General features: G+C 39.5%; 1 protein-coding gene across 3 annotated transcripts in view; it reads left to right on the forward strand.

Annotated features, from left to right (window-relative positions):
- The window catches only part of RSF1 (remodeling and spacing factor 1), a 158329-nt gene that overhangs the window by 45725 nt on the left and 95605 nt on the right, over positions 1-16999 (forward strand). For all 3 annotated transcript variants that reach the window (XM_030828730.1, XM_003254671.4, XM_030828731.1), the window contains exon 2: positions 13164-13255. In XM_030828730.1, coding sequence (XP_030684590.1) covers positions 13164-13255 — 92 coding nt within the window. The remainder of the gene's footprint in view (positions 1-13163; positions 13256-16999) is intronic.

The raw sequence follows: 16999 nt of genomic DNA on the forward strand, positions 1-16999 counted from the left end.
TGGTTATTTTCAAAGAGGTAATAATGGTATTATGGCAATTTTATCTTTTAGAGATACACACTGAAATATTTATGGATGAAATAATGATATCTAGAATTTACTTTAAAATGATTCATTGGAGAAGAAAAAAAGTCTCTTGTTCTTTTATTTATAATTGTTTAAGTGAGGTGATGAGGTCATGAGGTTTTATTGTACTAGTCTGTCCTTTTGTTTTTTCTTAAATGGTTTAGTGTCACCGTTTTGCTGGGTAGAAGTTTTTCCATTTGTAGTTCAAGAAGTTCAGTGTGGAATGAGTGGTTTAATAATCTATATAGGATTGCCAGAAACACATTCATTGTTATCTTTTTCTTTAATTACCAGTTTGCAAATGTTCACATAGAGAAAACAGTTCCTTTAGAAGTCTTCAGACTTCTAAACTTGTTTTTTATTGCTTGTGTTTGCGGATGTTCCATTTGATTGTACTTAAAAATCACCAACATTTTATTCAGATACTCTAGTTTGCTTATTGATCATTTTTAGCAGTTGGCTGGCTAGCCCCCAAATAAGGTGTCAGAATTTTTCTTTAAGTAAGACATGATCACCATCTGCTGATAAATAGTGATAACTTTGGCTTGGGTATTGCTTTATGATATATAAAGTACATTCATATACATTTTCCAACTTATTGAAATAACTAGAAACTATAATGAGCTCATTTCGTTCTGCTTTATGACAAAATCTCAGGAAACTATAAGATGACATAGTATGCTACTCATCTAGGTACCTCTGCTTGTCACATGAATGTTAACTGAAAAAAGGTATGAGCTGATCACTTATTAGCAAGGAGTAAAGACAAAATATAAATTTCACAGAGAAATGGAGTTCTTACAGTATAAGTTTATAGTTCTGCAGAATTGTCTATAAAAGAAACATCTAACTGATTTTGTAACACCTAAAATTATGGTTTTGAATCATAAAGGGATCTTCTAATATGCTGGTGAGGCTTTTTTCCCCGTTTTTGTTTGTTTGTTTTTAGTGATATAGGGTCTTACTTTGGCACCCAGGCTGAAGTGCAGTTGGTGCAATCATAGCTCACTACAGCCTTGAAGTCCTGGGCTCAAGCAGTCCTCCTCCCTTGGCATCCCAAGTAGCTAAGGACTACAAGCACATGCTGCCATGCCCAGCGTCTTTTTTGTGTTAATCCCAGCACTTTGGGAGGCTGAGCCCGGAGGATCACTTGAGTCCAGGAGATCAAGACTAGCCTGGGCAATAGTAAGGAAACCTGGACTCTACAGAAAAATTTAAAAATTAGTCAAGCATGGTGGGACATGCCTGTGGTCCCAGTTACATGAGAAAGCTGAGTAGGAGGATTGCTTGAGCCTAGGAGTTTGAGGCTGCAGTCAGTGAGCCCCGATCGTGCCACTGCACTTCAGCCTAGGCAACAGAGCAAGACTCTGTGTTTAAACAAACAAACAAACAGGGTCTCACTATTTCCCAGGCTGATCTGAAACTTCTGGCCTCCAGCTATCCTTCCTCAGCCTCCCAAAGCATTGGGATTACAGGTGTGAACCACCAGACCTGGCCCTGCTCAAGTTTTAAATACCTGTGGAATATACGTGATGAGCATAGAAGCCTGGCGTTTTATAGAGGTCTGATGCTAGAATATGCCTGTATAAGTATTTCTTTAAACATAAGGACTTGGTTATTTACTCCTATATACAGGTGTCCATGGGAGCATTCTCCTCTCCCTTTCCTCCCCTTAAAAGGGAGAGAAAAGCGGGGAAAAGACAACAATGAGCCCTCTTCAGTTAGTGATATCACCTGTTTGCTCCCACAGTGATCTGAATAGCCCGGAGTCATCTTCGCCATCTTTTTCATCTCTTCTTTATCCCTTCCTGCATATTAATATACTCGTTCAGATAATTTATCTTTCACACCTACAGGGAACGCTCTTCAGTGTTTTTGTTTTTTGTTTTTTTCGAGATGGAGTCTCGCTGTTGTCACCCAGGCTGGAGTGCAAAGGTGCAATCTTGGCTCACTGCAACCTCCGCCTCCTGGGTTCAAGAGATTCTCCTGTCTCAGCCTCCCGAGTAGCTGGGATTACAGGTGCCCACCACCATGCCCAGCTAGTTTTTTTGTATTTTTACTAGAAACGGTTTCACAACCGGGCACAGTGGCTCACGCCTATAATCCCAGCACTTTGGGAGGCTGAGTTGGGCAGATCATGAGGTCAGGATTCAAGACCAGCCTGGCCAACATAATGAAACCTCATCTCTACTAAAAATACAAAAAATTATCCTGGCATGGTGGCGGGCGCCTGTAATCCTAGCTACTCGGGAGGCTGAGGCAGGAGAATCACTGGAACCCGGGAAGCGGAGGTTGCAGCAAGCTGAGATCATGCCGTTGCACACCAGCCTGGGGTGACAGTGCAAGAGTCTGTCTCAAAAAAAAGAAAAAGAAACAAAGAAACAGCGTTTCACCATGTTGGCCAGGCTGGTCTCGAACTCCTGACCTCAGGTAATCTGCTTGCCTCTGCCTTCCAAAGTACTGGGATTACAGGCGTGAGCCACTGCAGCACCTGGCCTAGGATCTCTCTTTTCTTTTATTTATTTATTTATTTATTTATTTTATTTTTTTTTGAGACAGAGTCTCACTCTGTGGCCAGGCGGGAGTGCAGTGATGTAATCTCGGCTCACTGCAACCTCCACCTCCTGGGTTCAAGTGATTCTCCTGCCTCAGCCTCCCGAGTAGCTGGGACTACAGGTGCACACCACCATGCCCAGCTAATTTGTGTATTTTTTAGTAGAGATGGGTTTTCACCATATTGGCCAGGCTGGTCTTGAACTCCTGACCTCGTGATCTGCCTGCCCCGTCCTCCTAAAGTGCTGGCATTACAGGCATGAGCTACCGCGCCCAACCTGGAACTCTCTTTTCTAGCTGTCTGCAGAAATATTTTACATTGCTTACTCCCCCTCTCCCTGTTGCTTTCATTCTCTTTTTATTTTCTTGTCCCTGTTCCGGTTCATCAAATAGTTGATTGTCTACCATTAAGTAGGAACTGTGCTTGGTGCTGGGAATACAGTGATGAAAAAGGCAGGTGGATGTGCTCATGGAGCTTACATCTAAGGATGAGAGAGAAGGAAGAAGAGATAGAAGATAGATAATTAGGAATTGAGACTTAAAGATAATTAGGACTATATGAAGTTAAAGAGCTTACCTTTATTTTCTTTCTCTTTTCCTTTCCTGGTTTTACTTAGTTCATGTGTTCTGTATTCTTTTTTGTTGTTGTTGTTGGTGTTGGTATTACACTGATAAGAACCAATACTACACTTGATCTTAGCCAGAAATCTAAGCAGTTGTTTTCTCTTAATTATCAGCATTTGGGATAAATTTGAAACACTTTTTTAGCTAGTGTACTTGCCTTTTCTGCTTTAAATATTAAAATTACAAGATAATTTTTCCTATTCTAGTGAACATTATTGATAAAATTAGTTTTTGAGGGGTAACTGGGCAGTTTACAGCTTTGTGTGGGTTTCAGTGGGATAGAGCCCCTTTGTAGGTTGGGCATTGTCTATGATAGCATATTACATTTTGAATAACAACACTTGCTTTTGAATTTTTAAAAATTATCACACCACTAAAGAGAAAAGTATAATTTAATTTTAAATTAATTTTTCTCTAGCAAGAGACAGTAACTATAAAGGAATAAGATTTTAACAGGTAAGGTTAAGTTAGATTTAGAGGACCAGATTTAGATTTTTTTCCTCCAAGAACAAGTGTTTGCCCCCATTGAGCGTATATACTATAGCAGACTTTGCTTTTTGTATTTAAAAGTTTCCGAAATCAGTTTGGAAGTGGAATGGCTGCTTCAAAAATTTAGACTAAGAATACATTGGGAAATAGTCTGATGGTTGTGCAGTGCTGGGCATGTAATTGGTGCCACTGATTGTACACTAAAAAAATGATTAAAATGGCAAATTTCACAGTAAATATATTTTACCACTGTTAAACTAAAAGCCACTGGATGGTACACTTTAAGTGGATGAGTTGTATGGTATGTGCATTACATCTCAATAATGCCGTTTTTTAAGAAAGGAAGAATGAATTGGAAGGAGTATTAATAATTTTTCTGTTTCCACAGTAACTATCCGACAGGGTTATGTTTTAGAAATGGATAATGCCTCAAGGTGCATAGACAGAAACAACCCAATATCAAAAACCAGATACGAAGCTGTGCAGAAAGAGTGGTTTGATTCATAAGTTAGGTCTTGTGAACTATTCCTTCATCCATTTGATACTTTGAGAAACATTGGAAAGAGCCCTGGAATGGAAGGCTAGATGTCTACGTTCTTCTTGGCTTTTTTTTTTTTTTTCCAACTTGGGCAACTCTTGTCACATCTCAGGTCTAAGTTTTCCAGTCTGTCAAAGAGTGTGAATTAGATCATTGCTTCCAGTTCCAAAATTCTAAGATGGTATTATCAACTGTTGCCTTGTTATAAGGCAAATAAATAAATACCTCAATACCTAGACATAGACATTGAATATGAGAGCTGGAGGACTTTGGATCATCTCGTGTAATTCCTTCAGTTATGAATGACAAATTCAGTGTTTGCACCCCTCTTTCCTGACTTTCTAGTGCTTTTTGTAATATACATATAACATAGTTTTTAGTAATATCATAGTTGTTATATTAAGTGCAGGTTTTTAAGTGATATGTGACCTTTGAAATGGTGAAAAGTATGAGAAACAGGCCAGGCATGGTACCTTACATGTGTAATCCCAGCACTTTGGGAGGCCAAGACGGGCAGATCGCTTGAGCCCAGGAGTTTGAGACCAGCCTGGCCAACATAGTGGGACCCTGTCTGTACAAAAAAAAAAAACAGAAAAATTAGCCACGTATGGCGGTGCCTACTTACAATCTCAACTACTCAGGAGGCTGAGGTAGAAGGATCAGTTGAGTCCAGGAGATCGAGGCTGCGGTGAACCATGATGTGCCACTGCACTCCAGCCTGAGTGACATGAGACGCTGTCTCAAAAAAAAAGTGTCAGAAACAAAATGTGGTACAAATACATTTATTTGACTTGATTATTAAATGTCTGTGTGTACATATTGCTTTTCTGAAATATGAATGTGGTAAAACTAAAAGTCATGATTTCTGCTTTTCAGAATGAATAAACTCATAGGGATCATCATACAGGACACATAAAGCAGTCACTTCTTTGGATTAAGATTGGCAAAGGTGCTTCTTAGAAAATGTTTTAACGTTTTAGAAAAGTTCTAAATTTTTGCAATTTTCCTTCAGGGTACTTTCCTACATCTCTGCACCACAGCCTTAGTCCAAGCCATCATTATCTGATCTGAAGTATTGCAATGTCTTCCTAAATAGTCATATTTATACCCTCTCCAATTTGTTCCTCACAGTGCAGCCAAAGTAATCTCTATCCTATGGACATTTTTAAATTATGGAAAATGTGAAATATATGAAAGTAGTAAGTTATATAATGGACTTTCATGTGCCCGTCACTCAGCATTAGTACAATTTTGTTTCTTCAGTAACTCCATCTACCCCTGCTTCCTGCCCCCTAGATTATTTCAAACAGATACTGAATTTAAAGGAGTGAACTTTTAAAAACTTAAATCATGAAACTTTCCTGCATTCTTCCTGTAGGGTCTCATTACCCTTAGAATAAAATCTAAACTCTTCACATAGCTCAAAGACTCGGCCTTTGCTCCCTTCTCTAGCAGCATCTTGTATCATTTTCTTTTTCTAGCCACATTGGAAGAAGCTGTTGGCCTCCTCAGGACTTTTATACATGCATTTCCTTTTGCCTGGCATGCTCCCTTCTTCCTTGGCTTAGTTGGCTGTTTCTTATCTTTATGGTGTCATCTTTATTAAAGAGGCATTTCCTGATGGTTTTAACCATGTGTCACATGTTTCCCTTTCAATGGCAAAAATGTTAACAAGTGGTGCATCTAGGTGAAGAGTGTACTAGTCTTTGAACTTTTCACTAGATTTGAAATTACTGGGGAAAGAAATTAGTTTGGGGGAAAAAATCCCTCCTTCCCCCTTAAGTACTGTCACATCACTCTTTCTTTTTAAATTTGTTTTGACTCTTTCTGCCCCTTTCCTTCTTCCCCCCTTATTCCTCTCTATGATCATTAAATTGAGTTAGAAAGAGAGGAAATGGGGTCATCTGATTGGAGCCGGAGACATCTGGTACTAGAAGTCATTGCCTCAAGTACTACAAATTCCCTCTACCAGGATGGTGGTTATAAGTATAAGCAGAGTATCTCTTTAAAGACTGACTGCAGCCGGGCGCAGTGGCTCACTCCTGTAATCCCAGTACTTTGAGAGGCTAAGGCGGGTGGATCACAAGGTCAGGAGATCGAGACCATCCTGGCTAACACAGTGAAACCTCGTCCCTACTAAAATACAAAAAAAATTAGCCAGGCATAGGTGGTGCACGCCTGTAGTCCCAGCTACTCGGGAGGCTGAGGCAGGAGAATGGCGTGAACCTGGGAGGCGGAGCTTGCAGTGAGCTGAGATTGCGCCACTGCACTCCAGCCTGGGCGACAGAGGGAGACTCTGTTCCAAAAAAAAAAAAAAAAAAAAAAGGACTGACTGCTGTGTGGGTTACTCACTTCATCTTATAGAGGCCTTGTCTCTCCATAAGGAATCCTTCTTCAGGAAAGGTGGTTTCACAGGGTGCTGCAGTTGTACAGGGTTTCATTTCTGTTAATACTGTTCTTCTTTCTGGATTGCTGGTCTTATCACCACCTCAAGCCATGCTGATATTTGTAGTATGCTGATTACTTTCTTTGTAGCAGATAAAATTTTCTAGTTTTTGGTTCTGAAATAATCTGAGCCATGTTTGGTGTGTTTCTTTATGTATATGGGAACAACAGTATGATTCTCAATGGAACTCAGAAAACTAAATTGGAACAGCAGATATCCCTTGGTTTATCTGCCTGTATAACAGTTATTTTTGGATTTATTTTTTTCCACAATGGTAATGAGGTGAGCATATACTTAGCTGGAATATCTGTGCTATACTTTTGTTTTGTTTTGTTTTGTTTTTTGAGACGGAGTCTCACTCTGTCACCTAGGCTGGAGTGCAGTGGCACGATCTGGGCTCACCGCATCCTCCGCCTCCCAGGTTCAAGCAATTCTCAGCCTCCCGAGTAGCTGGGACTACAGGTGCATGCCACCACACTCAGCTAATTTTTTGTATTTTTAGTAGAGATGGGGTTTTACCGTGTTAGCCAGGGTGGTCTCGATCTTCTGACCCTCGTGATCCACCCGCTTTGGCCTCCCAAAGTGCTGGGATTACAGGCATGAGCCACCGCACCCAGCCTCTCTGTACTATACCTTTTTAGATGATCGTCTAAGTTACAGTTCATAGTCTTGAGCTGTTTCTTTGCTTTTCAGAAAACTAGGATGATTGATTAAATGAACTCTTTGAAGATAAGGTGTATGAATACATGACAGTGATTTCAAGGATCAGGTGACCTGTGGGATCAGTCTCATTATTCTAAAACTGCTCCCCCAACAGTTTCTAAACACTGGGTAGTAAGTAAAAGCTTATTGTAAGCTTGTCTTTGAATCGCTGTGTCTGAAATAAATGTTCTTTTATCGATGGCCTAGATAAAGTCAGCTGTTTCCATAACTGTATCTCTGCCTATAAGCTTAAACTAAATTTGAGTAGAAGACTTTATTGAAGAATAAGAATTATGTGTTTAGCCATTATGAGGTGCTGTACATTTCTACCATTCAAAAAGGTAAAATTATAAGTAACACAATAGAATTGCAGGAGCAGTGACATTTTAAAGACATGGTGCTAGAAAGATGCTTAGAAAAATGTCAAAATATAAAACATCTTTGAGTAATTGTATCAGTAATATAGTCTGGGATTCTACCACTTTTCTGCTACTTCATACCTACATCATGTTGGCAGCCCTTCATGAATTCACATAGCCCCTGACTGTTTCTTTCTCCTTCAGAGTCTTTCACCTCCTGAGGCCCTGTGAAAGAAGGGGGTTTGTTAAAGGTTATTTTATGAAATTTATCATGTGAAAAGGTAGAGGATATTTCAGTTCAATTGGGACAAAAATTATTTTTTGGATTGACTTGAAGTGGTTAATAAATCTTTAGAAGGAAGTTAATAATTATCTTCTGGAAATGAAACTATTTTAGAAATCTTACAGGTGATAAATGAATTTAGAGCTTGTCAGTGTTTCAGAAAATGATCATGTATTTAAAAAATATGATTGATGGCTGGGTGCAGTGGCTCACACCTGTAATCCCAGCATTTTGGGAGGCCAAGGTGTGGTGGTACGTGCCTGTAGTCCCAGCTTCTTGGGAGGCTGAGGCAGGAGAATCATTTGAACCCAGGAGGTGGAGGTTCTAGTGAGCTGAGATCATGCCACTGCACTCCAGCCTGGGCGACAGAGCAAGACTCCGTCTCAAAAAAATATATGTATGATTGATACTTTACAGCTGTCCAAAGCCATAGCAACTTACTACGTGTTTATTAAAATTTAAGATAATTTAAAAATAAATAAAATTAAGAATTGAGTTCCTTAGTTTCATTAGCCAAATTTCAGCTTCTCAGTAGACACATGTGGTTGATGGCTACTGCACTGAAAAGTGTAGATATAGAACATTTCGATCATCCTGGAGCAATCTATTTAATAGACAGTGCCGTTTTAAAGAATAAAAAGTATGGTGATTTTAATGTTTAATAAACTATAATGTTGATTAATTTTCCTGTAGCCTGTTTCTTATCAGTTGACAGATTATACTAGTGCGCTTAAAGATTATCAGCTTGTCAGTTCTATTTGTAACAAAATATTAATTCAGTTGGTATGTTTAGTGGGTTATAAATTTTAATTTCAAGCATACTAGGTCTACACTATGCAGTGCTGTCTAGTACAGTAGCCACTAGCCACATGTGGCTCTTGAGCACTTGAAATATAGCTAGTTTGAATTGAGATGTGCTGTCAGTGTGAAATGCACAATGTATTTTAAATAGTCTGAAAAGTAAAATCTTTTACTTAGTACAAAAGAAAGGAATACTTTAAAAATAGTGATTGGCCGGGCGCGGTGGCTCAACGCCTGTAATCCCAGCACTTTGGGAGACCGAGGCGGGAGATCATGAGGTCAGGAGTTCGTGACCAGCCTGACGAACATGGTGAAACCCTGTCTTTACTAAAAATATAAAAATTAGCCAGGTGTGGTGGCACATGCCTGTAATCCCAGTTACTCAGGAGGCTGAGGCAGGAGAATCGCTTGAACCCGGGAGGCAGAGGTTGCAGTGAGCCAAGATCACGCCACTGCACTCCAGCCTGGGTGACAGAGCGAGACTCTGTCTCAAAAAAAAGAAAAAAATGCTGATTATATGTTGATATAATTTTGGATAAAGGGCATTAAATAAAATATATTATTAAAATTAATTTTAACCTCTTTTTACTTTATATAATATTTTACTAGAAAATTTGAAATTACGTGACTCACTTTACATTTCTGTTGCACAGTGCTGACTGTAGAAGAGCCAGTACTCTTATAAATCAAGTAATACATAATCTATTTGTACATGCGTAAATCAACAATGAGTAGATTTGTAAAATGGGATGAAAACATATTTATTCACTTTTATTTTTGTCTTGTATTGGCTTTTAAAAAATAGTACCAGTTGTATTAAAATCTTTCATGATTCTGTGTAGCATAGAACACTGGTGGGGGACATGTGTAAAACACTGGTGCAGAGGTTTTAGCCAACTGCCTAATGAGTGATACAGACAGTATGAATACAGTGGGTATTCCAGGGACAAGAAGGTTGCTGGTACTAGAAATCTATCACAGAGACTTTTGGGACTTGTATTGCCTAGACATTGAAAGATAAATATGATTCAAGTGGGCAGAAAACAATAAATAACTCTTTAATAAAGCCCACATAGGTAATGGGCTGAGTAAGCTTAGTGGACCATTAACTGGCAAAATTATTCGAATCAAGGATTTCAGTGCAGGAAGTAAGAGAGAAGAATTGCAGAGTTAGGATGAGACTGAATATTGGGACTCTGAGGCTAGGGTAAGAAATTGGCTGGGTTTATGTAGGTATTTAGGAGCCATAAAAAATACTTACCAACTGGGAAGTGATATGAAAGCAGTGTTTTTGGAAGATTGGTTTGATTGCAGGAGACTATCCATCGCTGTTTTTCTGATGCGAGAAGGTATAGTAATGTCCTAGGGAAAGGAGGAAATAGGAGGCAGGCTTAAGATGTGGGAAGGGAGAACATCAAGACTTCTGTGTTTGGGGAAGAGGAGAAATTGAAGAAAGTGACTTTGGTTTTAAAAAACAAGAGAAATAAAAGTGTTTTATATTTATACAACGCTATACAGTTTCAAAATTCCATGAGATAGCCAACACAACCTTTTTTAATGGAGAAATTGAGCTTCATTGTTTAAAGGACTCGACCAGAACCGTTGTCTCCTTATATAGGTGGGGCAGCTGAGAATCCAGCCCAGATCTTTTATCACTGCACAACAAGTCAATCACTAAGTTTTAATAATTTTGTTTCCTAAACATTTCTCAGATCTGTCCACTTCTCTCTGTACCACCTCTACCTTAGTTTAGGCTACTCCTATCTTCTGGATTGAGGTTTTCCTGAATTTATATCTAGCTTCGGCCCTGCACCCCACCTCCTAAAACAAAAAAGCAAATAAAAACTTCTTTTGTTAATATTTAAAAATCTGTCATAGGCCGGGCGCGGTGGCTCACGCTTGTAATCCCAGCACTTTGGGAGGCCGAGGTGGGTGGATCACGAGGTCAGGAGATCGAGACCACGGTGAAACCCCGTCTCTACTAAAAATACAAAAAAAATTAGCCGGGCGTGGTGGCGGGCGCCTGTAGTCCCAGCTGCTCTGAGAGGCTGAGGCAGGAGAATGGCGTGAACCCGGGAGGCGGAGCTTGCAGTGAGCCGAGATTGCGCCACTGCACTCCAGCCTCGGCGACAGAGCCAGACTCCATCTCAAAAAAAAAAAAAAAAATCTGTCTTCCTCCAATTCAGTCATTAAGGTCTTCTAAAATGCAGCAGACTCTCCTGCTTAAACTTTTACATAAAATCTAAACTTCTGAGCCTGGCCTCATTAGGGTATAATTATCTATGTCCATTCCTCCAGTTCCATGTTCTTTTTGGTTTTTTGGCTATTTGCATCTGTTGTTTTTGTGCAAGCAATGCCCTTTCCCTCCTTTTCTCCATTCCACCCTTAACCCTCCATACTTCGCATCTTAGTAGATTTTGTCTATTTACTTGTCTTTGAACACTCTTCCCCACTCCCACCCCCAACCCACCACTCTACCTGCTATGAAGATTCACTCAAGTAGGCTCATTAAGGACTGAGGGACTGTTTCTTACTAGTAGTTGACCCACTGAAAGTAGTTGAATGGGTGAATGTTTTTATATTTCAAAGTGTTGTTTCAAATTCGGAAGGAGCTTTAGTAGAGAATGAAAGAATGACTGGAAAATATTAGGTCATCGTTTCCCAACCTGTCCCTCAGAGTGTTTGTATCCTACAAGATAGTGGATCAAATATGTTAGAGAATGCTGCAGATTATATACCTATTTTGGATATTCACAATGCACATAAGGGCGAATGATAAAGACAATGGTCCTGTGGTTTAAAGAAAAAAAAAAAACAAAACTTTTTTTTTTTTTGATCCAGCATTTTGCCAATATATTTGAGTATGGGATCTTTTTAGGTAGTATACTATAATTTCTCTTAGGTTACTAGTGGTGTTTGGGATTTGAGAAATGCTCATTTTAGGCCTGGTGCAGTGGGTCATGCCTGTAATCCCAGCATTTTAGGAGGCCAAGGCAGGCAGATCGCCTGAGATCAGGAGTTCCAGACAAGCCTGGCCAACATGGTGAAACCCTGTTTCTACTAAAAATACAAAAACTAGCCGGGAGTAGTGGTGGGCACCTGTAATTCCAGCTACTTGGGAGGCTGAGGCAGGAGAATTGCTTGAACCCAGGAGGCGGAGATGCAGTGAGCCAAGATTGTGCCATGGCACTCCAGCCTGGGCAAAAACAGTGAGATACTGTTTCAAAAGAAAAAAGAAAAATGCTTACTTTGACAGCCGTATGTGTCCCTCTGGTCTAATTAATGTAATTAAATACAATCAGACCATGCCTAAATAATATTTAGAGGAACTCCGATTGTTTACAGTCAAAGCAGAGAATCTGAGGGAAGATATGGCAGTCCTCAAATATTTGAAGGTTCCAACAGAAGAGGGATTAAAAGTACTGTCTTTAAAACTAGAGAATAAGAGCCAGAATCAGGAGAGGAAGTTGTCAGAGGGCAGATTTTGACTGAGAGTAAGGGTAACTTTCTGGAAATTACAACTATCCAGAAAACAGAACTAAGTGCTGTGGAAGGTAAGTAATTTTTTTGTCCATGAAGCTCGTCAAGCAAAGATTCATAGAAATGCTACAGAGAAGTTTAACACATCAGACAAGGGATAGATTGGAAGAGTTTTCCAAAACAGTTTGGAAACCATTAGTTTAATTTCTGTCATGTCTGTCAACTTGGAATTCATACTTCTTGGTTCCTTTCTAATTCTATGAATGTATGTCTTTGAAATCTCAGTAAAGGAACCAAGTATTTGTTATTGGAGATAAACAGAATACAAACTTTAGTTGTATAGTTAAGTGCTTTTACTTGTTTTTTTTTTTTTTTAACAAACTATTTTTTAAGAGCAATTTTAGGTTCACAGAAAAATTAAGCAGCAAGTACGGAGAGTTCCCATATATCCCTGTCCCCATACTCATACAACTTCTGTACTATTGGCTCCCACAATAGTGGTACATTTCTTATAATTGATGAACCTACATTGACATATAATTATCATCAAAGTTCATACTTTATATTAGGTTTTACTCTTATTTGATGGTGTTTTGAAAGAAAATGTAAATATTCTTGCTTATCTTTAAGAAAGTGGTTTTTGGTCATTTCTTACTGTAGTTTAGGCTTTTTTGATTCAGAGGTCTAAAAGTTAGCTAGTATCAACACTGTCTGTTTTGAGAAAGTATCCAGGGTTGGAGAAGATTATTTTTTTTATTATCTTAAATGTTTACAATTGTTTTATTTTGTTGGCTAAGAATATTTTTTTTTCTTTCTTTTAAGTACCAAAAGAATTGGTGGAGCTCCATTTGAAGCTGATGAGGAAGATTGGCAAATCTGTTACTGCAGACAGATGGGAAAAATATTTGATCAAGGTAACTAGTATTTGTAAATTTCCTGCTCTATTACTGAAATATTACTCTATCATAAATTGATATGATGTTTTATAATACACATAAATTTTAATTAGTTTACTAAAAGTAAGACTATGGCTCCAAAATCCACATGACTACAGGTCTCTTCTTTTGCTACTAGTTAGTAACAATCTTGAATCCTGAAGTTAGATTTCACAAGTGTTATATCTCTTTTGTGCCTAACACTCTGCTCAGGACTTTTCATGTCTTTTCTCATTTAATTCTTAAAATCACCCTGATCACATCAAGTAAGAAACTGATAAGGCTCAGGGATGTTGTCATTTTTGCTTTAGTTCACATAGTATGCATAGACTTATTTAGTGGTTCCCCTAGACTCTATTATATAGAACAGGAGTCCCCAACCCCTGGGCCACAGACCGATAGTGGTCCTCCCCATTCCTCTCCTTACCATCTGAGCTCCGCTTCCTGTGAGATCAGCTGCGGCATAGATTCTCATAGGAGTGCGAACCCTATTGTGAACTGCGCATGCGAAGGATCTAGGTTGTGCACTCCTTTTGAGAATCTACTGTCTGATGATCCGTCACTATCTCCCATCACTTCCAGATGGGGACCATCTAGTTGATTCAAATGTAATGCATTTGGATCATCCCAAAACCATCTCCCTCCCAACCCACCACCCCCAGTCTGTGGACAAATTATCTTCCGCAAAACTGGTCCCTGATGCCAGAAAGGTTGAGGACCACTGATGCAGAAACATGCCATCTTTTTCGTTCCTCAGAATTTTTGCATATATGGTATCTTCTGCCTGGAATACCTTCCCATCAGTTTGTTTCCCTAGCCAACTTATTTGTCCTTTAGGTCTCAGCTCAGGTAGTACTGTCTTGTTGAGTCCTTCTCTCAGGAAGATGTTCCTTCATGGATTTATGTTTAACCCTGTTTTAGAAACTGTCATATGGTTTTATACTGAATGTTCATTATGTACCAGGCGCTGTTTAGTGCTTCCTTTGCATTATCTCAACTTTAAAATACTGATTATCCTCATTTTACTCACAAGGAAATTGATTTTGAGAAACTAAATAGAGTAACTTGTCTGGTCTCACATTGCTAAAAACGACAGAGCCAGCATTCAAATCCAGGACTTGGTGAATCCAGTACTTTAAAATACCACTGATGAAATGTTCCTCACATTTGTCTATTGTGTATACTGTAAGTTTCTTGAAGGCTTCTTTTAATCTTTTTTTTTTTTTTTTTTTTTTTTTAAAGACAGAGTCTCACTCTGTCACCCAGGCTAGAGTGCAGTGGTGCTGTCTCGGCTCACTGCAACCTCCACCTCCTGGGTTCAAGCAATTCTCTTGTTTCAGCCTCCTGAGTAGCTGGGACTACAGGTGCGTGCCACCACGCCCGGCTAATTTTTTTTGTATTATTAGTAGAGACAGGGTTTCACCATATTGGCCAGGCTAGTCTCGAACTCCTGACCTCATGATCCACCCACCTTGGCCTCCCAAAGAACTGGGATTACTGGCGTGATCCACCATGCCCGGTGGCTTCTTTTAATCTTTTATGCATCAGTATTAGATGGATCAGTTAATCACTGAGACAATTTTAGTTTTCTTTCCCTTGACTGCCGGTAAGCTTAACTTTGGTATATTTATTTCTTAGTTATAATCGTTAGCTAGTTTTCTGATGGAATTTTTACCTTCCCTGTTACATGGCTCTTATGGCGCTCTCATCTGGCATCATTGTACATATGTATTACTGAAAGCTGTTTCTTTTCCTTTTGAAGTAAATGGAATATAATTAATATAAAATTCTTTTTAAATCCAGAGCAAGTGTCTGGCATCTGCTAGGCCTTGTTGCTTCGCTCATAGCAGACATTACCAACCTAAGCCTTTCCTGCTAAGCCTAGACTTAGCAGACTACATTATTACACAAATCAGTCAGCATTGGCATCTATCTGTCATCTCTTGTTAGTAATTCCCTAAGACAGCTGAACTAAGACCTATAGAATGAGCAGAAATTTTGTTAGGAAATAACCAGTAGCTTAGCCCTACTGTAATAGAAAGTACCTTGAGAAAATGACAGTGAGTGGAGGCCTAACAGTCATGTGTTCAGGGTTACTGTGATAATCCAACTGAGCAATAAGGAGACCTGAATTAAGGTTTTGGCACTAGGGATGGAAAGGAGGGGGTGGATGTAAGAGCTATTTGGAAGGTAAAATCAACAACTATTGATAATTGATAGAGAGAAAGAGAGAGATGTCTAGGAACTGAGCTTAACCAAGGGCATTCATTTGTTATTGTGCTGTATCTTGCGTTTGCTAACATACATTCATCCATAGTAGACAGGACCTCAAAAATCTAGGCGGATGACTTTTTACTTTTACAGCGGAATTACCCTTCTAAAAATAAAGAAACCCAGCCGGGCACAGTGGCTCACATGTGTAATACTAGCACTTTGGGAGGCTGAGGCAGGTAGATTGCTTGAGCTCAGGAGTTCGAGACCAACCTTGGCAACATGGCAAAATCCCATCTCCACAAAAAAAAAAAGAAAAGAAAATAATACAAAAAATAGCTGGGTGTGGTGGTGCGTGCCTGTAGTCCCAGCTGTGCAAGAGGCTGAGGTAAAAGTCTTGCTTCAGCTAGCCCAGGAGGTTGAGGCTGCAATGAGCCAAGATCGTGCCACTGCACTCCAGCCTGGGCGACAGAGTGAGACCCTGTCTCAAAAAAAAAAAAATCACCGAATGGAAATTTAAACTAGCAGTTCTGCTAGGACCTGTTAACTCTTGCTTTGTTGGATGGGCCTTGGCCTTATTCTTCACATTCCTTTTACTTGGCAAGTCATAAAGAAATTCTCTGCCAGTGAACCCTTACGCTTCCATGAAATTCCCCTATTTTCTGTGGTTGTTAATGATTGATTAATGACCAATGTCAGACACCTTGACCATGGATAATGAATACCACTATGCTAAATAACAATTTGCCTTCACATGCCTTCACAAATTTAGTACCTGCACCTCTACTTCCTACTGCCCTGCCTCTTTCCTGAAGATAGCCATGTGAAGACCTTTAAAACTAGTGAGATAACCAATTATTAATAAATTATGCCTTAAAAGAAATTGCACTTGCTTTCTTTTAGCCTCAGAATAATTTCTAAGTAAATAGGAGTTTAAAAAAAAAATACTGTAACATCGATGTGTGTTTCAAATAAATGTTAAAAAATGAAAGCAAATATGAATCTTAGAATAAGCAGAAAGTATTTCAGGGGGCTGAGTACTTGAAAGATGATGTCATTAAGTAGAAAATAACCTAATGTGGCCAGGCGCGGTGGCTCACGCCTGTAATCCCAGCACTTTGGGAGGCCAGGGCTCCCACAAGGTCAGGAGATTGAGACCATCCTGACCAACGTGGTGAAACTGCATACCTACTAAAAATACAAAAAAAATTAGCTGGGCGTGGTGGCACGCACCTGTAATCCCAGCTACTCGGGAGGCTGAGGCAGGAGAATCACTTGAATCTGGGAGGTGGAAGTTGCAGGGAGGCGGAGGTTGCAGTGAGCCAAGATCACAGTGAGCCGAGATCGCTGTGAGCCAAGATCGCAGTGAGCCAAGGTCACGCCACTGCACTCCACCCTGGTGACAGAGTGAGACTCCGTTTCAAAAAAAAAAAAATAAATAACCTAATGTGTCTTTTCTGGGGTGTTTTTCTACCCCTCAACAGGAAATGACCGTATTCATATGATGTACCC

The sequence above is a fragment of the Nomascus leucogenys genome, chromosome 15, assembly GCF_006542625.1.
Source record: "Nomascus leucogenys isolate Asia chromosome 15, Asia_NLE_v1, whole genome shotgun sequence".
NCBI lineage: Eukaryota > Metazoa > Chordata > Mammalia > Primates > Hylobatidae > Nomascus > Nomascus leucogenys.